This window comes from Struthio camelus, chromosome 1 (assembly GCF_040807025.1).
Source record: "Struthio camelus isolate bStrCam1 chromosome 1, bStrCam1.hap1, whole genome shotgun sequence".
Taxonomy (NCBI): Eukaryota; Metazoa; Chordata; class Aves; order Struthioniformes; family Struthionidae; genus Struthio; species Struthio camelus.
In genome coordinates, this window is record NC_090942.1 from 129,627,968 (window position 1) to 129,649,143 (window position 21,176).

The following is a 21,176-nucleotide window of genomic DNA, read 5'->3' on the forward strand; positions in this document are numbered from 1 at the left end:
TTCACTGTGAGGGTGACAGAGCATTGGAGCAGGTTGCCCAGAGAGGTAGAGGAGTCTCCTTCGCTGGAGATATTCAAAACCGGTCTGGATGTGATCCTGGGCAATATGCTCTAGAGGGCCCTGCTGGAGCAGGGAGGTTGGACTAGATGATCTCCAGAGGTCCCTTCCAAGCTAAACCATTTTGTAATTTCTTTGGCTATAGTTTCTTAATTGTGATTTTGTTCTGTTTTTAGTGGGAGACTGCATATTCTACAGATAGTCCGTGATGAGGCATAGAAATAAATCTTAATTATGAATAGTTGGAATATTTAAAGCCATATAATGCCCTCTATGCTTTCACAGGCATTTTCTACCTAGTACTAGTTCCTGCCTTGTTAATAACCCTCAAATTATTCTCATCATAATCATATTCTTGGGAGATTTTTATCTTAGCCATCAGCTCGTCTCAAGCCACATCAGGCTGAGATTTGAAGTAAGCTACTGTTGAGGACATTCTATTTCGTGGACCAGCTCCACAAGATGGAATAGTTTTCCTTGAAACAAAATGCACAGGCATATGTCAGTCATGAAACCTTCTCTACTATGAGTCAGAAGCCAATCAGAACATTGCAGGATAATTTTTCTTTAAGACGCTGGAATGAAATATCAGAAATCTATGTTATACTTCTCGCTTGTTACTATGAGCTATTTAATCTTACTGCCTCAGTTCCTTTCCTGTGAAGGCTAAAACTAAGCCATGCAAAACACTCCTTGTGTGTACTGCGCCAAATAAGATTGTAACATTCCAATACCCTGCCACTATTGCACATGAGCACCACTGCTTTGTTTTCCAAGATGCTTTCCTAACACAGATGTTTTAAAGTGGAAATATGAAAACATTACCTTGAAGCACGTTGATTTTACATGTGTGAGAGACAAGTAAAAGTTTGTTCTTGGTAATGAGTACCTCTGTACTGCTACAGAGAGCATTACCGAGAGCTGTGGATCTCAGAGGAGCGCACGTGGAAACACTATGAGTTTAACATTTATGATCAGAATTACATTGCTAGTGGCTTCACCTAGAGGAATAGAACATCATCTGGAAGGATAGAAGGACGTTGTATAGGGACCAGAAAGACATTCTAAAACCAAGGTTACTACCCTGTAACAGTAATACTAAAGCCTGGGGTTTTTGATTAACTATGACAAGCAACTTCTGATTTGGATTTCAGGCGATGTTCATTTTTATTTTCTCATTAAAATGAAAAAAAAAATTATTCCTGGAGAAAATAGCATGTATCACCAAATAAATATCAAAGAAATTCTGTATTTTGACTTTGAAGGTTTGAGATTTAAAAAACACTTTACACTTGCTCTACAGTAGCTGACAAATGAACATTTTTAAAATTTTTACTTATTTATTTATTTTTATAGGTCGGAGTGGGGTAGAGCCTGTTTTGTATTTGAAATGTGGTCTCACTCAGATTCTTGAAGAAAATCTGAGGATTCCATTGATCAATGAAGCAAGGGAAATGGCTCTGGCCATTGCTGCACAACAGCAGATGTCGACTATTGAGTATGAAAGAAGGAAGATCACAGGGACTCTGGAGAGCAGTAGTGTCCGAGTTGCAGCCGCATTATTAGGGCTATCCAGAGTAGAGGTAAGAAACACAGTAATCTGCTACTAGAATTTTTTTTTGTCCTTGATTTATAGGACTGAATTTTTGGACTGAATTTTTGTTCTGAAATTGCTTCCTCATTCATACTGTTGAAAAATACTTCCTTCAATAAATCTTAGCTACAGTTAAAAAAGAATATCAATTTTTTATTTCAGTTAGCTTCTGGAAATACAAATTGATTGAAGAACCTTTCATACCCGATGTATTAGACATCTGTATGAGTATCCTTTCTTATGTACATTTTCATAGGGAATGAAAATTTTCGATTAGGATTTTTTCAATTAAAGAACAGACTTGGAGAATAAATCAAGGAATAAAAAAGACTTTTTCTTGCTTCCCAATCAATCCAAAATAGTTTTGGGAAACTGCGAATCTTCCTTATAAGCTATAGCTCCCTATGTGTACATAATTCCAACCTAGAGATAGTCTACCAAGAATTCAACACCTAGATTGCAATTAAAAAAAAAAGCAAGTAGGCTATTCCTTTAAACATCCAATTAGTATTTGTGAATAAATTTATAATAGCAACATTGCCAAATAAACAAGCGTTTTTCTTGTATAAAGTTCAAATATAACCTTACATGGATGAGGCCAAACTCTGGTTTTTAATTTCCCTTGTGAGGAAACCTGCCTGATGTTACCTGGCCTCAGGCAGGTTGCTGGGCAGCTCTATGTTATGCCAGCTTTCCAGCTGGACTTCTCCCTGAACATGGCTCCCAGTGCTTCATGATTTCCAGTACTAAGAGGGAAAAAATTTTTCCTGATGTCTTGATGATATTGCTAAATTTATATGTAACTGTATAATTTCTATTTACAGATAATTAAAAAAATATACGGGAACTTAAATGAGGAAGAAGAAAGAGTAGATCTAATCTGTGATATGTTTGTAATAGGGCAAGAATTTTAAACATGTAATCCAGATTCAAATATTTTCTTTTTGAATGTTAGCCACTTCCCTGCTATGGTGACATTTAATAAGCTTTTCTTAATTCAAGTCCTATAATGACACCATCACTTAACAAATACTTGATGAAAGACTTGATTGCTCTGAAGCTGTGGATTTAATCAGGGCTGAGAAGAAAATAGGAATAGTCTTTATACCTCTAGGTATGCTAAGACCTAATGTGATTTCTAACATTACTTGGATTGCAAAAGAGTGGAAGACGATTAGATTACTTATGAAAAATGTAATGACGGATACTAACACTGAAACAGTGTTAGTAATCATGTGAAAGGTAAAAATAATATGCAGAAAGAAGTATTTTACTGCATGTACATAAAATCTTGTAATTGTTCACGAGAAATAAAATGGAGTACTTCTGATATATGCTGATGTAGAAAAGACTTTATACTCTGAAAAAATATTTCTTGATATGGTGGCTCACTATGCAGATTAAATTCTGAAAAATGTTCTTGGTAGGTTTTTATCATAAATTCACACTTACTGTCTGTATAAAAATGACAGTATACAAATTCTGGTGACATTTATTGAAGAAACTTTCTTGAGGGGGGCTGCAATTTAGTTTGAAGGTGAAATATGCTTTTAGTTTGTCTAAATGGCCTTCCCTCCCACTGAAAAAGCCCCCATCCAGAGCTCCTGCGGTTTGAAGAATTTATGTATGCTCATGAAATCCTCTGGAAGATGTAGTTGGAGATAAATCTAGAATCCCTAGAATTCTCTTACTTTTTCATTTCCTTTCCACCTTTCTACATACTCCGTATGGGTATAACTATGTGATAAAATAGATGGACAGAAGGGAAGGTGCCCTATGTTATTACTACTTGATAGTCCATCTGTATATATAAAAATAATGAATAAATAACTAAATAATTGTACATTTTTCTTTGTTATTAATGTGTAAATTTTACTCATGTTTGCTTACTCATAGAAATAGTAATAAATATTTCTGGATTTAGACTGCATATGCATTTTCAGTGACATGCACTATATGTTTTTACTTGATCAATCTATATGTATGGATAAATGCCCTAGATATTTTTGCACTGTGTTTTTACAGATGCTTTTACTTGTTGGAAGAAAAAAAGAGAGATTTTGATTCTGTCTTTGCTGATTAGAGATATTAGAAGAATAATGAATTTTTATCTCTTTCCGGTGAAAAAGTTGTTGCACTGATCAGAACTTACTTATTCTGTTGTTTTTGTGCTAAGCACTGCCAGTATTGGGCCAGTATTGCATAATTTACAAATAGAGTAGAGAAGTGACAGTCACCAAGTCTGAGAAGCTTGGAAATGGACATTCAAAGGAAAGCAACAGGGATAAATATTCATCTTTATTTTTTACTTTCTAAGTTAAATTAAAATCAGCTAATTAAATAGTTCTGCTAGAAATAGAATTTTAATAGGGTCTATTACAATCTGGGGCACTGAAAGATTCTAGTAGCAGCAAGGTTCAATAGCTAATCCCCTCCCACCCCCCAAAAAGGTAACCTCCACTGCTACTTAATCCAAACCATTTGTTGAAGGTTTTTTTTCTTTTGCTTAAATAAACTTTGGTACAAATTAAAAAGTAATGCACAAAATCAAATAGTATCAAAACTGAATGCAGCAGTTAGTGAAGTTAAATAACGAATAGATAGGAAAGAAGGACATTAAAGTGATAAGCAGCCAAAGAAGCAGATCTCAAGATTTAAATAAAAAAAGAAAGGTTAAAATAAATAGTCTTGCGCTATTTAATTCTATCAATATGAACTCCATATACATCAAGGCATAAAAAGAGAAATTAAATGATAGCCTGCTCCCTTGTCTAGCTTTGACTATGAATGTGTTTTACTTTTTAATAAAAAAAATTTAGGAAAGTTCTAAATTTTATTTTTTACTTCTACAACTCATGAATATTAATTTCTTAGCTCCTGTTTAAGTATTTCATTAACTTAATTCCTCCTAAAACATTTTAGGCAGTCGTAAGGGGAATATACCACTGAGCTCTCTGCCACAATCAAGGTTGAGGTTGACATTATTTTGGGAAATTACAAATTGCTTTTGTTAATGATGAGTAAGAGAAAGTTGTAGGTGAGAAGCTTAGGTGAACATAGATAACAAAGGAAGAAAAAAGATATCTGGAAAAAGGGAAGAATATATGGAAGATGAGCATATATAGTTTAGATTGGGATTGCTAGTGGTTGTAAAAAGAGGGAGGTGGATAAAGGAACAAGGGAAAGAACAGAATAACCAGAATCCTTTCATTTGGGCATGTCAGGGGAAGGATGATGCAGCCATTGAAGTGGAATTCAAAATGACGTGTTTCAGCTTTCTTTCCTCTAGTTATTCATCTAAAGAGGCACAAATTACATCCGCTATCTAGGTACAGGTCCCTTTCTTTGTAGTCAGGAAGGCAAAAAGTCTCTTTGTATAGTTAGACATTGTGACAGGAAAGGAAGAGGAGTCCTGTTCATCCAGTCCTATTTCATCCCAGAACTAAAGCTTACACCTCCTACTGTTGTCTGAACTGGGCTCTCCTCAAACATACAACCAGACTTTTTTTTGTCAGTGGGCCATCTGATCTCAAGGGACTCGACCAGTTTTGATCCAATAATGAAGCTGTAAAAAGTTTTTAACTAGGCTTTATTAGGCCTCCCTAGGAAGGTATGGCTTAACTGAGGATGGGTACCACACCTGTGTATTCTTAATCATAGTCCCCACCCAATAGCTGTTGACATTGTGCAAGTTCTTTCCATCTTTCTGCCATGTAACTAGGCAACACTGAATATTTTATCTTAATTACCTTGTGGTGATGATGATGATGAATTTCGTTGTTTTGGTTTTGGTTAAGAGAAAATGAGCAGAGACGTTGTGTGTTTGTAGCTGTGGCTCCTGTGGCTTGGCTGATGTGACAGAATCCCATCCTACATTTGTCCAACTCTAGTTCTAGAGGTTTGTGCTCTTTTTAATCCCCAGGGTTCAGGAACAAGGATTCTGTGACCTTCATATGATTATAGAAAAGTTGTAAGCTCAGTTCTGTACAGTGCTCTGTCTTTGATACTGTTTTTTTTTTTTTTAAATACACATTTTTGAGGAAAAGTCGTGGTATCCTTTAAGAGGTGAAAATAAGATAAAGTAATTAAAAAGTTGCATTAAATAAATGTGAATGGGAATGACCCTTTCAAAAAAATAAATATTTGCCCAGATTTCAGTTTGTTGAGTTTGTAATTGGGACCACTGTCTTTTGTCTTAGTACTCCACTTACTTTTTGATATGGGTTGAAGGAAGATGCAAATATGATTGATCACAGGGATTCTAAGAGACTCGGGACTTAAAGTTCTTTTATTTATGAGGAAGGGTTGTAGAAGTCACTTCCTGGAAGGAGGGAATGGAGCTAAATTAGGATTTATTTAGAAAGCAGTAATATGCAAGGAGTGAGTAAGATGCTGCAGAACTCTAATAGAATCTGTTGTCCTTTATACAAAGAAAATGCAGATGGTGAATCTAAGAAAATAATTTGGAAATTCAATCAGTCTTTGAAAAATATCAAGTTTAATTCTGATGATTCATATGCCTTCCGATTTTTTTCTGGAAAATTACTCTAAAAAAAAAATAATCCAGGAAACTGAATGCAAACTGTGTTCTTAACTTGTAATAGTATTTCCATACTTGGAATATCATGAACAGTTATGCTGATGAAGCATATCTCGGAATATGTCTTATTTTCTTGCAGCAGCCTTCGGCCTACAGATGATAATGACAGTTACTAAATTCTGTTCATCTCCCACCTTCTTCACTCCCCTGAAAAATACTGAAAAGAAACAGAGCTATTGCGTGACAGATTGATGTTTATCTAAAGTGTTTTGCACATTTTATCTTTTCTTGGACATGTTACCCTTTGGGGCAACAGATTTTAGTCCTGTGTGTGTTTAAAGGTCCCCCTTCCTGCCCCAAACCATACACACCTTTAAAGCAAGATCTAGATCTCTTACTAAAAACATTTTCCTTCTTTAATCTTTGACAAGGTACTAGGACAAATTTGAAACATTCCTAGACTGTTGAATACTAGCCAGCTGTCTTTTTTTCTAATATACTTTTAAAGGTGAGATAGAATGAATATGGATCTTTAAAAATAAAGTACTTCAGTGATTTTAGAAATCATGAGCTATATCTTCAAGAGAATTATAATTTAAGTGTCTTCAGTGTTCAATTAAAACTCTTTCAATCATATTGTCAGTTAAGACTTTGCAGATCTTTTAAATCCTACTGGATTTTTATTTCAATGTTGTAAAATAATCTAACTACCAGTATCAGTTTTAGTTTCCATTTCATATTTGAATATGTAGAAGGTTAAAGTTAAACTTGAGCAGGTAAATATATGTAATTGGTTTGGTATTTCCCATTACAAGTGAGAAATCTCGCTCTCTCAATGTCTTTTTTTCCCGTTGTGAACTCTTTTATTGTTTCTATTCTACCAGACAGAAATAGACTTTGTTATTAACATCACAACTGAATTGCGAGCATATATTGATTCTGGGTGTGTGTTTGTGTGCGTGTGTGTGTGTGTATGTGTGTGTGTTTGAGTGTGTCTATGGGAACTCTCAGTGAATTTCCACTCTTGAATGACAGAAATTAATAAATAGTCAGTTCGGGTTAACTCGCATGGCAGTTCTTCTTCCATCCCCGCCACCCTGGTAAATTATTTTGAAAATATGAGTGATGCAATAAAAAAAAAATCAAAAACTGTATATATATATTGTCAACTGAGGTTTACCAGATTCCCAAATTCCATATGTACTTAGTGTTTAACAGTGTGTTGACAATTTGGATAGAGATTAATAATCAGAACAAAGCAACAGTAAAGAATGTAGGTCCAGTTTGTAAACCTCTAAGTGAATGTGTCTTTCTTTATTCAGAAAGAAAAAAAAACAAAGCAAAACCCTTGTTGATTTGAACAATAGGTTGACAATGTTATTTTTGATAGTAATCTTAATCATTATGAAAATTCTTGGTTTTTTTCTCATTCACAAATCTTTCTTTGAATTTCTTTATTTTTAATGTGTAGTTCTCTTACATCCAAACTGCATAAGTTTTCTCACCTTTTAGTGTTTTCAAAATGGATGAATAGCTTAAGATGTCACGTTGGAGTCCTTCCTTAAGAATCAACCTTCCTTTGAAATTTTCTCTTTGAACTCCCACAGTGGATCTCCACTGCCTGTTCCATTGTGATACATGCTGAAATGTCTGCTCTCCAGGCATTATATAACACCAATAGCCTTTGAGAATAAACCGATTTTCCTAGCAAAGACTGAATATTTGTGTAATTATCCCTTCCCCGGTCTTGTTTCAAGATACTTCTCTGTGGTCATTAATACAAGGACTTTTCTGTAAGAAAAGATGACTAATTTCGTATTTAAAATTTGTTGTAGTGATAACTGTTAAACTTGCATGTATATGCATATATGCACACACACACACATATATATATATATATATATGCATTGCAATATACTGTATTATTGGATGGAAAATAGGTAATTTTGGGGCAAGTAGCATATTAAATTATTTCATTATTTCTGTAACACTATCTTTCAGGAGTCAAATTTGGTTTTCATTAAGATGGCGTATTTTGAGCTTGCCTTTACATATTGTCCTTGTCTCTTACTATTACGTTTCATGCTGTTGATTAGCAAGGCCTTTTACCAAGAAGAGGAGCGTATTTGTCCTTAAGATTCGTTCTATATGCTTTGATTTCTGAAACATCCTGAGTGTCACATCAGTGTTCAAGTTACCTCAGCTAGCTATACATTAATTGCTCAAAAATTTCAAAAGTAATTTTTCCTTATTGTAATATTTACCATTCAGAAACTTTGAGAAGTGGCAGAAGAAACATCTGTCTACATCTTATATGAAATAGATTTTTCTTTTAATGATTGTTCTCCTCTTTTCTGCCTTCCCTGAATAGCTATAAAGGCTTGCAGAGTGTAGGAGGCAGTTTTACTGTACATCTCAAAACGTATTATTTTTAAGTGAGTGTTTCAGATGCATAATATACAAAAAAATGTACAAGACATTTTATTTAGAAGGAGCTCTCGACATTTCTGTATAACTTGCCAAATTACTAGTTCAGTTATAGAAATACACCCTTAAGCCTGTATAATTTTACATTTCTTAACCTGAGATTACTATTGTGATGATTGCTCATATGTATACATTATTCCTTCACTTTCAGAGAGATGCACTCTTACAACCCTGCAAATTTCCCCCAAAGTTAAAGTATATGGATTACAGTGTAGAAGTGAGCATGCAAGAATTCTTTGAGGTTCCTGAAAAGGTCTCTATTCCAGTGTTAGCATCAAGCAGGGTTAACTTGAAAGTTGCCTCAGAAAAAGACCTCTCACCTCAGAAATCAGGTAAGAATATTCTTAAACTACAGCTGATGATGAACTTGGTTTTTCTCTGAGACAATCTTTTTTTTTCTTTAATTTTTAAAAGTTTTGCTTAGCTTGCATTTTGATTCCTCCTTTGCTAGCTGATGTTATGTCCCATAGGTGTCTGATGACAGCACTTGACAAATCATTTTCGATTTTACTAGTTAAAATGTAAGTAGTAATTTCTTTATTAAATCCGGTAAGGAGTTAACGTATAGTCAGTTCACCACTGTGAAGAATTCATAGATTTGTTTATAATTTGTTTTAGGTTTTAGTCAACAAAGGAAAAATTAAAATGCCTTTAACAGACTTGTTAGGAGCAAAGTAATTCTGATTTGGATCAAGACAGTGTTGTGGTCTTCTTATTCATTACCCTCTCTCTCAAAACCCCAAAAATTCATTAAACCTTTTAAATTTTCAGGGATCCCACTTGGAATTCATTGCAGTATTTTATAGAATGTTACTGTTTCAACACTGTGTCACATATGGAGTTCAAAGTGAGCATTGCTTTCGTACATGAACACTTTTCTTTTCCCTGACTTGAAGCTCTTTCTGCCTTTTGTGTTGCAATGTAACATTTTAAGCTAAAAAAGTATATCTTTCTATAATCAGTTAATGTTAACAGTTGTACTTTTGAACCTTTGTTGATTTTTGCTGTTAGCTTTCACTCTTTTAAGATTTTAGCATTAAGGTATTAGCAGAATGCATGATAATCAGCATTCACCATCTGTTAAGTGTCTTCTGTCTTTTTCTATAGCAAATATTTAATTTTTCTTAACTGGTAATTGATAGTTAATTTAGTATCTCAGAGTATTTACTGTGAAAAATGGTTATTCATCTCTCTATTTTTCATATTCTTAAGTTACTGAAAATGAGAGTTGAAAATAATTTTTCCTCAGGTATTTTTTATATTTAGGATCATGATGAAAACTTTAGTTTTTCACAGGAGAGATAAATGTTAATGCCAGCTTAGATTTTGCTAAATATATTTTCTCCCTACTTTCCTTAGATGTAGCACTTACCTTTGGATAACTTTTCATGTTCTAGCAGCATCTAGAAAGCTACAAGTAGTGGAAAGAAGTTCATCATCCATTTACACATATTATTCTCCCTGCTAACTGCAAAGCGTACAGGTCTTAAGGTCCTTCACAGGACTGAAGACAGTCTGTGAGAATCACAGATCTGCAGAAACAGATTCCATTTTGTTCTTTCTTTCTCTCAGTCCCTTATTGTTATACTCCTGAATTTTAAGCAAGGGTACCCTTATTCATTTTCTTGTCTTTGCATTCTTTCATATCATTGAGTGTAATCTTTAGATCTTTACAGCCTATATTTACTTATACTCGCAAGGTTTTCTTGTTGCATGATTTACTGTCATAATTATCTACATCTGAATATGTATGGTTACAAAACGAAAATGCAGTGCATACTTATGTAATCTATGTCATTTATGTTCCAAATTAGTATGTGTTCTGAGGCCTATAGGCTTTTAGACTCTTATGATATTTGGCTTCTTCATATGTGAAAACAAGAGTACTTTGTTCAATAAGAAAAATACACGTATGCAAGTTTGCAGGGTCAGGACCATGGATGCGTGTTCTCATTGGTTAAGGAAACAGCACTTCCTGTGTGTTTTACAACATCTTCCTAGAGTAAGTCAGAAATTGTTAGGACCTCTAGGTACTAAGAAATCTGAATATTCAGTATTTAAATCTTTGTAAAACAAAATTCTAAAGCCTGTTTATGCGTTTGAACTGTGTTTGAGTATTCTTAGATTTTTTTTCACTATATTACAAATGTTAAGAGAATATAGGACTGTGTTGTCTTACTAATCCAGGTGTTTACACCTGGAGATGAACATGCTCTGCTCATAAGGTGTATAGAAGGTCCAGATCCTTCTGGATCTGACTAATCAGTTTTTGAAGCAGTAAGTCCAGTATTTAAGAATGATGATTGTTTAAATAATACTGTACATCTTCATATATTACCAAAGTATTTGCCTTTTATTTACTGCTTATGAATGTTACTGCATTTTTATGTTAAAATATTTCTTAAATTCTCTATTTTTTCAAGTAGCACAAGAATAAAATCAACTTTTTTATATGGATCTTTTAAAATTTATGCTTCTGTTATTAACATTAATTCAAATCCGTGAAATCAAAACCAGGGTAGATTTTAGCTGAGTTAAAGCTTTTCTATAGTTTAAAAAAAAAAGAGAAAAAAAGTCTAAGGGGTTTGTGATCTACCTTTTTCACCCCACTCTGCCCAAATGCTGAGCTAGATAGGTGTGAAATGTTTAGCATGCTTAGGTGTTCTTGGAGGAAAGATGCTTGCTTTCAGTCAGTGGAGTGTCTTTCTGAATTCCTGCAAACTATCTGAATAGTCAGCTCTTGACCCTAGGAAATTTTTTTCACATTTCTAAACTGTAGCAGGCTGCTCATCATTGCACTTTCTTTTCTGTGTATGTCCTTATAAATCGCAGGCTTCTAGTTCCTGCTGTAATGCTTTAGTCTGCAACATCATGTAGCTTCTGAGATTTTCTCTTTTGTGAGGTAATTCAGTAGCTTGCCAAAGCAAAGCAGTTCTCCTCTCCTTTTAGACCATCCATCTGAACTCTTAAATTAGTCAGTGAAGTCTAAATGATTCTTAATGTAACAGAGACATTCACATAGTTATAGGAGAGCAATAATATTTTACTTTAAGGGATTAGATTGTCTTGTGAAAAGAATGAAAGGCTTTTTGCCATGAAAGGTTAAAACATGTCTTGATCCTCTAGAAGTCTTGAAAGAGGAGATTGGCTGAAAAAATCAGCATAATTGACCAGGAGAGAGAAAGAAGATAGGCACAAGGTCTAAAGCCCTAACTACTACTTTGGCAGGACATGTGAAAGCAACTGAGCTGAAAATGGGAGGGATATACCTTTCTGATAAAACTGTTGTGTAAGTAGGCTAAGTGTAGATTTTCTTTAATGTTTTTGCCTTTTATCAATATTTGCAACAACGTTCTCTGTTTCAGTGTTATGGCTAAATATTTTTATTTGCATGTTTATATTAACATGGCTTTACACATTGTTTTAAAGAAAGTGTGAAGCAATGAGATATTCTCATTACAAGGGTGTGAGGAATCCATAAGCAATAATTTTCACAAGTATCACAGCTCCCCACTGCGTTTCTGCTATATCCAATAGCAACAGAGTGGGTTTCTGTTTGAGCTGCATGAGCAAAGGGATCATGGCCATGTGATTAGGAAAGGCCAAAATGATGGTCCAGTTGCTGTTGTTGACATTGAAAACTCTCTGCTGTGCAGTAGGACATTGGGTTTTCATACAGCACAAACAAGATTCTCACATAGCTGCCATGGACTACTCCAGACTGCTTATCCTCTTTGTTAAGATTCTTATGTTTTATCTTTTCTCTCAGTATTTGATAGAAAGAATCATTTGACTCATCCTGCATGTTCCTGCAACTTCTCGTGGCACTTGGAATCAGGCATAAGCTTTCATGGCTTGTGTTTGCTTTCATCCTTAGCGTATCTCATATGTTTTTTGTTTCTTTTTTGGGCAAAAAAAAAAGGGATTTCTGAGTGATTTCTGGCAAATCTTTTTGTTACAGATTCATTCTGTTTGAAGTATAGTTGCTGTGCTGTAAAACATTTTAGGGTGTGTCTAGGCGTATTTTTAGGAAGATTAGAAGAGTTACTGCAATAATAGAAGGCAAACTAGTTTGGGGAATGACTACAGGATTAGTACAGTCAGTAAAGCTGTAGAATAGATGTAAAGCAGGTTTGAGGCTGAAATATTTTTTAAAGAACAGGATATTTAAATCATAGTTAGAATCCTTTTGTTGTTAAGAAATAATTGCCTGTGCTTGTAATAATTGATGCAGAGGTCAACTAAAATTACAATGACTTTGTAAAGTGGCATGGGGGATTCTTTGGATGGCACTGTACAGGAGACAAAGACCAGCTGGAAAGATGGCAAAATCTGCACACACAAATCAAATGAGGACATAATGTTACATGCATCATGATCTCAGAACAAAGGTTGTTGACTGACCAGATGGCAGGTCACAGTTGCTTAGCAACTTCTCAAATTATTTTTACAGTTTAAATGTGCATGAGCATACATGAAAATTTTAAAGCATTAATTGCTAAACTGCTGTGAAGAAAGTAAATTACATTAAGGATGTGGTTATTTTTCTGTTAGTTCTTGCTGCTTTCTTTATCCATCAATCAAAGGAATTGATAAAAACATCAGAGAAAAGGAAGTACCTGGGAGAAAGTCAGAAACTAAATCACTTGGCAGAAAACACAATCTTTTGGATATTTATTTCCTTTCTAAGACACTTAAATAGTTACATGCAGGAAGAGGAAGGTCAGAGATATTGCAGAGAACTAAATGGAGCTTTGGGAGTGAATTCAGAGAGGTGGTGAGCTGAAGAACAGCTGAAAAAGGAAGATGAGGTAATCAGCTCATAGTGTGAAAACAGTCAAAGATATGTTCCATGGAAAGAAAAAGACAATGCAGGTAGATGCAGTGTATTTCTTTTGTTAATAAGGAAACACAGGAATTTTATAGTCAATTAGAAAATATAATATTCTGACAGAAGTCACCAGGTTGTGTTTCTATGGATAAAGACAAAATCTTGGCTTCATCAGGAGCTTTTCTGTTATCTGAAGAAGAAGCAGGATTTCAGCCGCTGTGGTAGCTTTACTTAAGGTGGGAATAGCCATTTCTCCAAAGAAATGTCAGAGTGCTTAGCTTTATGAAGAAAAATAAAGGTGGAAGCAAGATAACTAAAATCAATCCTGATTCAGAATTTCTTAGACTGCAGCAGCCGTAAGGATGTCTGGCCAATATTGCAAGAACTTTGTCAACCGGGAATTAGAAGGTAAAAATCAATCCCACTCAACATAGTAAAATCTTGTAAAATAGATCTTGTAAAATAACCTTTATTACATTTTTGACAGTATTACAGACCTGATAGTGAAAAGCAATACAGAATTTTTACCTTATTTCCAATATGACATCTTGACCAAAACCCAAAACATGGACTCGTATGAGACCCAAGTAATTAATTAGGCAGATTTAAAAAGGAGTGTACTGACAGATATAGCAACCTTAGTTGCTAATTTGTTACTGGAGGGTCACCAGAAATTTAACCCTCAGGGACCGGTTCTTGTTGGACATTGTTAATTTTTCATCAGCAGTATAAAGTCTGCATTAAGTTAGCAATGACCCAGATTTTGTGGAAAAATAACTAGTTAGTATTGCTACATAGTTATAAGCCCAGTATATGTATTTTAGCGTAATCAAAAATATGGTAGTATGTGTGGGAACAGAGCCTGGTTGCTAAACCGATTAAGAGACTGGTTTTGGAAAACAGTGGCTGTGAAAAGGATGGATAGAATTACATAAAGTTGTCTCTTCAACATGAGTTCTTAGCGCTAAAATGGCCAGTTAGGTCTATAGATAAATTAGAAGAGCGTATAAGGGGAAGTTGGGAGATGGTCTTGTCTCAGTACACAGCTACTGACAGAATATCTACTGGAGGTAGATAACTGGAGGTTTTGGTGTCTGTAAGATTATGGAAATTCTCAAAGAATTTGGAAAAGATAAACCACAGAAAAGTTCCAGTGCTAGAAAACAAAGCTTAGGGCAAGAGTAACCCAGCTATTACTTTGAACTCTGTGTGGCTGCTAAGTACTTCAAACACAGTGGCCGCTACAGTATGTCAGTGTTATGTAACCAAAAATAGTCTGTACTTGCTGGCTGTGGGAGGAGATGACCTGTTAAGGACCCTACCTTTAGCAGATTGCCTGAGGATTCAGTCTGATGCTCAGCCCAGCTCCGTTTCATACTGAGATTGTTGGTGAAACTTTGCTCTCATCTGTTCCTTGAATTGCACATGGAGTTCCTGTCCTCTTTAAGGTCCTCTTGAAGATATGCAGGGTATCTTGTAATTGTTCGTGACAAAAAAAATTTAGTACATAAGAAGATCACATACCACAGTGATTGTTCACTGTTGACTTAAAATATGATGCTCAAGGGATTTAGTCTCTTCAGATAATCAGAAGTAAACTGGGATATAACTCAGTCCTGTATATGCTACTGGCTCAAGGAAAAGGCCGCTGACAGTAAAACTTTTCTGTTTTGTGATCAGAGGATAGTAGGTTCATTTCTCTAGAATCACAGAATCACAGGATCATAGAATGGTTTAGGTTGGAAAGGACCTCTGGAGATCATCTAGTCCAACCTCCCTGCTCCAGCAGGGCCCTCTAGAGCATATTGCCCAGGATCACATCCAGACCGGTTTTGAATATCTCCAGCGAAGGAGACTCCTCTACCTCTCTGGGCAACCTGCTCCAATGCTCTGTCACCCTCACAGTGAAGAAGTTTTTCCTCAGGTTCAGATGGAACTTCCTGTGGTTCAGTTTCTGCCCGTTGCCTCTTGTCCTGTTGCTGGGCCCCACGGAGAAGAGACTGGCCTCATCCTCTCGACACCCTCCCTTCAGATACTTGTACACGTTGATGAGATCGCCTCTCAGCCTTCTCTTCTCCAGGCTGAACAGGCCCAGCTCTCGCAGTCTTTCTTCAGAGGAGAGGTGCTCCAGCCCTCTAATCATCTTGGTAGCCCTCCGCTGGACTCTCTCCAGTAGTGCCATGTCTCTCTTGTCCTGGGGAGCCCAGAACTGGACACAGTACTCCAGGTGAGGCCTCCCCAGGGCTGAGTAGAGGGGCAGGATCACCTCCCTCCACCTGCTGGCAACACTCTGCCTCATGCACCCCAGGATCCCATTGGCCTTCTTGGCCACGAGGGCACACTGCTGCCTCATGCTTCACTTGTTGTCCACCAGGACTCCCAGGTCCTTCTCGGCAGAGCTACTTTCCAGCAGGTCAGCCCCCAGCCTGTCCTGGTGCCTGGGATTATTCCTGCCTAGGTGCAGGACCTTGCACTTGCCTTTGTTGAACGTCAGGAGGTTCCTCTCCGCCCAGCTCTCCAGCCTGTCCCCGTCCCTCTGAATGGCAGCACAGTCTTCTGGTGTGTCAGCCACTCCCCCCAGTTTGGTAGTCCGAGACTGGATCCTGGGGGACACCACTAGCTACAGGCCTCCAACTAGACTTGCGCCATTCACCACAACCCTCTGAGCTCGGCCATCCAGCCAGTTCTCAATCCACCTCACCGTCCACTCATCTAGCCCACACTTCCTGAGTTTACCTAGGAGGATGTGATGGGAGGGAGTGTCAAAAGCCTTGCTGAAGTCCAGGCAGACAACAGCCACTGCTCTCCCCTCCCCTACCCAGCCAGTCATTCCATCAGAGAAGGCTATCCGGTTGGTCAAGCACGATTTCCCTTTGGTGAATCCATGCTGACTACTCCGGATCACCTTCTTGTCCTCCACATGCTTGGAGATGACCTCCAGGAGGAGCTGCTCCATCACCTTTCCAGGGAGGGAGGTGAGGCTGACAGGCCTGGAGTTTCCTGGCTCCTCCTTCTTGCCCTTTTGGAAGACTGGCGTGACATTGGCTTTCTTCCAGTCCTCGGGCACCTCTCCTGATCTCCAGGACCTTTCAAAGATGATGGAGAGTGGCCTAGCGATAACATCCGCCAGCTCCCTCAGCACTCACGGATGCATCCCGTCAGGGCCCACGGATTTATGGATGTTTGGACAAATGTTTGGACAAATGATCTCTAACCTGATCTTCCTCGACCAAGGGAGAGTCTTCCTTCCTCCAGCCTTCCTCTCCTGTCCCCAGGGTCTGGAATTCCTGAGCACTGGCCTTAGCAGTGAAGACTGAAACTCATGTTGGGCATAATTAACCTTGAAATGAGTTGCCTTTTTCTTAGCAATCTGTTATTAGAGAATGGGAAACTAAAATGTCATGTTGAGTTAAAATAACGGATCCAGTTTTTAAGTAACAGAGTAGCAGCATGCACAAGCACCTCCATGCTTTACCAAACAAACAAGTTACTTGTCTTCTTGGATATGGCATCCCTAGAGATGCTTTAACTGTGTTGTCTCAACTCTTCTGTTCATTTCCAGAGCAAAACTGGTCCAAGTTACGCCTGGTTCTAGGTTTAAGCCAGTGGATTTTATCCCTTTTTCTTCCTGTCTCTCTCCCATCCCTTGTCTTAACACATTATTAGCTGAGGAGTCATTAATTGTGTGCCTAATGGTAAAAGGAAGATGTGAGGTTGAAGTTAAGTGAGAAATTGTTGTGAATTACTAAAGCTATGAGCTCAAGGAATGGCAGCCAGTATAGAGCAAAAGTCCATAATACTCTGTCTATGTAAGACTCTAGCCTACTGTAAATTTTTACTCCTTTTTGTGCAGCTGTAATAAGGTATACCTGCTCTTATAATTCATTCTTAACAAACCTATCGTTTCTGATCTGCTTGCTTTTCTTTCCCAAGAACACTTTGATTTCTAATAAAATCAGAGAAAATTAAGAAAGCGATATAATAAACTTTCCAGCAACATAATCAGCAGAATTAATTGAGTGGCTGGCATACCACACAGAGCCCTTTCCTGATAGAACACGTTTTTATATACCCATGTGATTTAAGAGACCATTTTGTATTTTTTCCCTGTAATCCCTTTTTTTTGCTATAAGAGTATGGACTAAACTAAATACGGAAATAACAAGATATGGTTATGTTAGGATCACTTGTGTGCATGTATCATGCCTGTTGTTGATATTGGAATTGGGAAGTTTGTTTTTTTATATTGCTAGGTCTTTAGGTGAGTATAATTTGTTTTTGTTTACATACTGTCTAACATAACAAGTTGTAAATCCCAGAAATGCTACCAGTAGTAGTGAACAGTGCATAGATTTTACAATATAAACACTTTTTACTTGATCACTTTGATATGTATAGCATAGATTCACTTAGAGGAATCCAGTAAATATACACATCAGCATGGCTGTTAAATTATAATCTGATTTTTTATTGTCAATTAAAAAGGGAAAAAGAATTTCCAGACCTTAGAATGGTACCTAAAGTTAGTATCCTTTTCATTAGTAGGGAGAATCTCAGTTTTACATCCTGGCCCGAAATGTGTATCTTCAGCAGCAGTAACATGGCAGCCCTCAAACCTGATAGCTGTTGAATCCATGTTAATTTATGGAAATGCCACCCATAAATAAGTCTGTAATGATCTGATCTCAGTATTTTTCTTATGTAGACTATAATTTTAGTTATAAATATTGAATTTATGGTTTCATTGTGCAGAAAAACCAAGCAAACAAGATTTCAATAGTAAATCATTATTTGGCATTATTCATACTGTTTAAAAAAAAATTCTTCTTAATATTTTCTTTCTTTGTTTTCTTCAGTCATATCAGACAACAAGGTAAAGATATTTATCTACACTATACCATCTAGAGTACATGTATTTTCATGTTAGCAATATCTTCTAATTGCTATTTTTTTGTGAATAAATATATACTATATCTTTCTTTCTGTGACGTCTAAATGTTGTCTCATATGCTTGCTCAGCATTGGATTTAAGCAGAACAATCTTAACAATCTTTTTTTTTTCCCCCAAAGTAATTTCCTGGGACTTTAAATCTGTTCTCCAATAAAGTATTATCCGTGGTTGTGTTGTTTCATCCTAGTGTTCCATGGGTCTCATGCTATATACATTTTCCAGCATTTCAGTTTTTTACCCAGTAAAGTTCTAATCTGTTATGTAAAATTACCTACTTACTCGCCAATAACACGAGTTTGCTATCGTTTCATTTTACTGTTTACATGCTGAGGTTTTATACTAACTCTTTATCATATTAAGATCTTCAGAGCTGAGTTCTGTATTTTAACTGACAGTAATAAAAATTTAATTACATTTGATGGTCTTAATCATCCAGAATAGTGGGACACAGCTGGGATTTAAAAGTTTGACGGGTAGGATTCCTTTGTACTCCATACAAAGGATTTACTGAGAGTATAATTCTATTTCAAAGTGTAACTAACTCTGCAAAATGATGAAATAGATTTCTATCTTAATAATTTTTGAACCAGCTAACTGAATGACTATTAAGTAGATAGAAAGTTGTTTTGGTCTTGCAAAAATGAAAGGTAATTTAAATATTAAACTGGATGCTTTTCTTTCATTTTTGACTCCTGTAATGATGCTTCCAGTGGAGAATAGCTGTATTTGTTATGTTTTTTAGTGCAGTGAAAAACTTTATGAAGGTTTTTCTCTTATGCTGACTTACTGCTGTGATGAAGGAGGACGTTAATCCTCAGAAAAAGAAAATCGGTGTATTATTTCCCTTATTGTCTATTCAGAAATCGGTATCCCCGTTCGCTCCTTGATTGTGCTTAGAAGATTCACTGATACCTGGAGTCTGCATAACAGAAGAACATGGGGATATACAGCTACGGCTTCAAACTCACTTGACAAAGGAGGCCTTTAGGGCTCAGGATGCTGTATAAAGATACATGATTTATATTTTCATCAATAGATTTTGACAACTGCTTATATTACTGTCAGTGTCGAGGCTAATTGTTGTCTTTTCTGTCTTGACACTTACTTTTGTGAGGCTCAGAAGGTACTCATTCTCTGTAGCCCATAATAGATGTGGGGTTGGCAGTGCCCATTTCTCATCATTAGTGGCCCTGGAAGGGGAAGACATTGGCTTCTTTTAATTTTAACTCTGTGTGTCCTTGAACTTGTCCCATTCTGTGACAGAAGGAGTGCTGTCCTGTCCCAGTGGCACACTCTGCTCTCCTTCTGAAGGTGAAAAAGAGGAACTTTGAATAAAAAGGGAGACTTTATGGCTCAGATCTGTAATTTGATAAGCATCTATCTCATTCACATATTATGTGCGCCTAGAGGATAAACCCACCATTTAAAACTTTGAAAAATTTCCAATGTTTTGTAAAGATGCATATTTTGTAGCTTCTTAGTTTAGTGCCAGAATCACTGAAATATTCTGTACAATGTATTTGTATGTTTATGATCTTAATTTTTTTACAGATTGTCTAGAAGAGATTTCCTGCCATACAGTCTTAATTTATGGAACTGTATCTGTATAAAAGAACAGGCTCTTCTTGCAAGTAAGGAGGGTGTTTGACAAGTCAGAGCTATTATAATTTTATCTATTTTTAATAGCGTTGGTAAGCTTTTTATCTGCTGTACATTTGCTGCACTTGTCCAGCAGTACGACACTAATTATGATGTGGAAAGAAGGAAATGGCTATGGATTTTGGGGTAAAACTGAAACACAAAAAAAAACCCCTCCTATATTTGTCTTCTGGTCAATGAAGGGATAATGGGAAACTATAGATACAATAAAATAATACTGATCTGAAGATTTTCGGTCTATTTATGCAAACCAGAAGTGTGGCAGAAAAGGCAGAGGAATCTGGTATTGCATGCTGTTTGTTAAAAGCCTATTTTTTAATTTATTTTTTAATTTTAATATTCAGTAATTTACAGTTACTGAATATTATAAAAAATTAGAGCCTTTTAAAGTGTTTGCATAAAATTGTGCTTCAAATAATGTCAGGTTTAATTTTTTATTCAGAAGACCACCATTAGAGATCTTAATGTTAGGCTGAAGACGTGTCCAAGAATATATAACTAAGCAATTGTGTTTCTCTTCTTCCTTAACTCCTAGAACATGTCGAATATTAACAAGACATTAATACCAACTTGGATCTTTCAGATGATTCAACAGAGGACTCGTATGCATGACTGAATTTATGCATTTGTGTGTTACATGTTACTCTTATGCATTACTGAGTAAAAATTCCTTGGTAGAGCAAGGAGAAAAGACAGAGGTGGAGGAAAATCTGGATTAGGAATATATCAGAGGATCTGTAGGTTTTAAAAGTCATTTTTCATGGACTAAATCTGAAAAGCTGAAGATTCATGTTTCTGGTCTTCCCTCTGTGCTTGTTCCAAATACAAATAGAATGTTAAGGACTAAATAAAAGAAAAAGAGTAACAACAAGAATTTTTTAACACCTGTTAACTAGTTTGGGGAACCTCGCTTTTATTTCAAGGTGGGTGTAGTTTTCAGTAGAAATGAGCACCGATAGTTTCAGTGTGTGTGATATTATGGATTGTTGTACCAGCGAAAGTACATCCTAATGGTATCTTCGAGGTGTTGAAGATTATGGGAACTCTGCAAACACTG

General features: G+C 36.2%; 1 protein-coding gene across 4 annotated transcripts in view; it reads left to right on the top strand.

The window, feature by feature from the left end:
* The window catches only part of CFAP47 (cilia and flagella associated protein 47), a 360,791-nt gene that overhangs the window by 150,608 nt on the left and 189,007 nt on the right, over nucleotides 1-21,176 (top strand). For all 4 annotated transcript variants that reach the window (XM_068916942.1, XM_068916957.1, XM_068916948.1 and 1 more), the window contains 2 exons: nucleotides 1,414-1,640; nucleotides 8,830-9,010. In XM_068916942.1, the coding sequence (XP_068773043.1) occupies nucleotides 1,414-1,640; nucleotides 8,830-9,010 (408 nt within the window). The remainder of the gene's footprint in view (nucleotides 1-1,413; nucleotides 1,641-8,829; nucleotides 9,011-21,176) is intronic.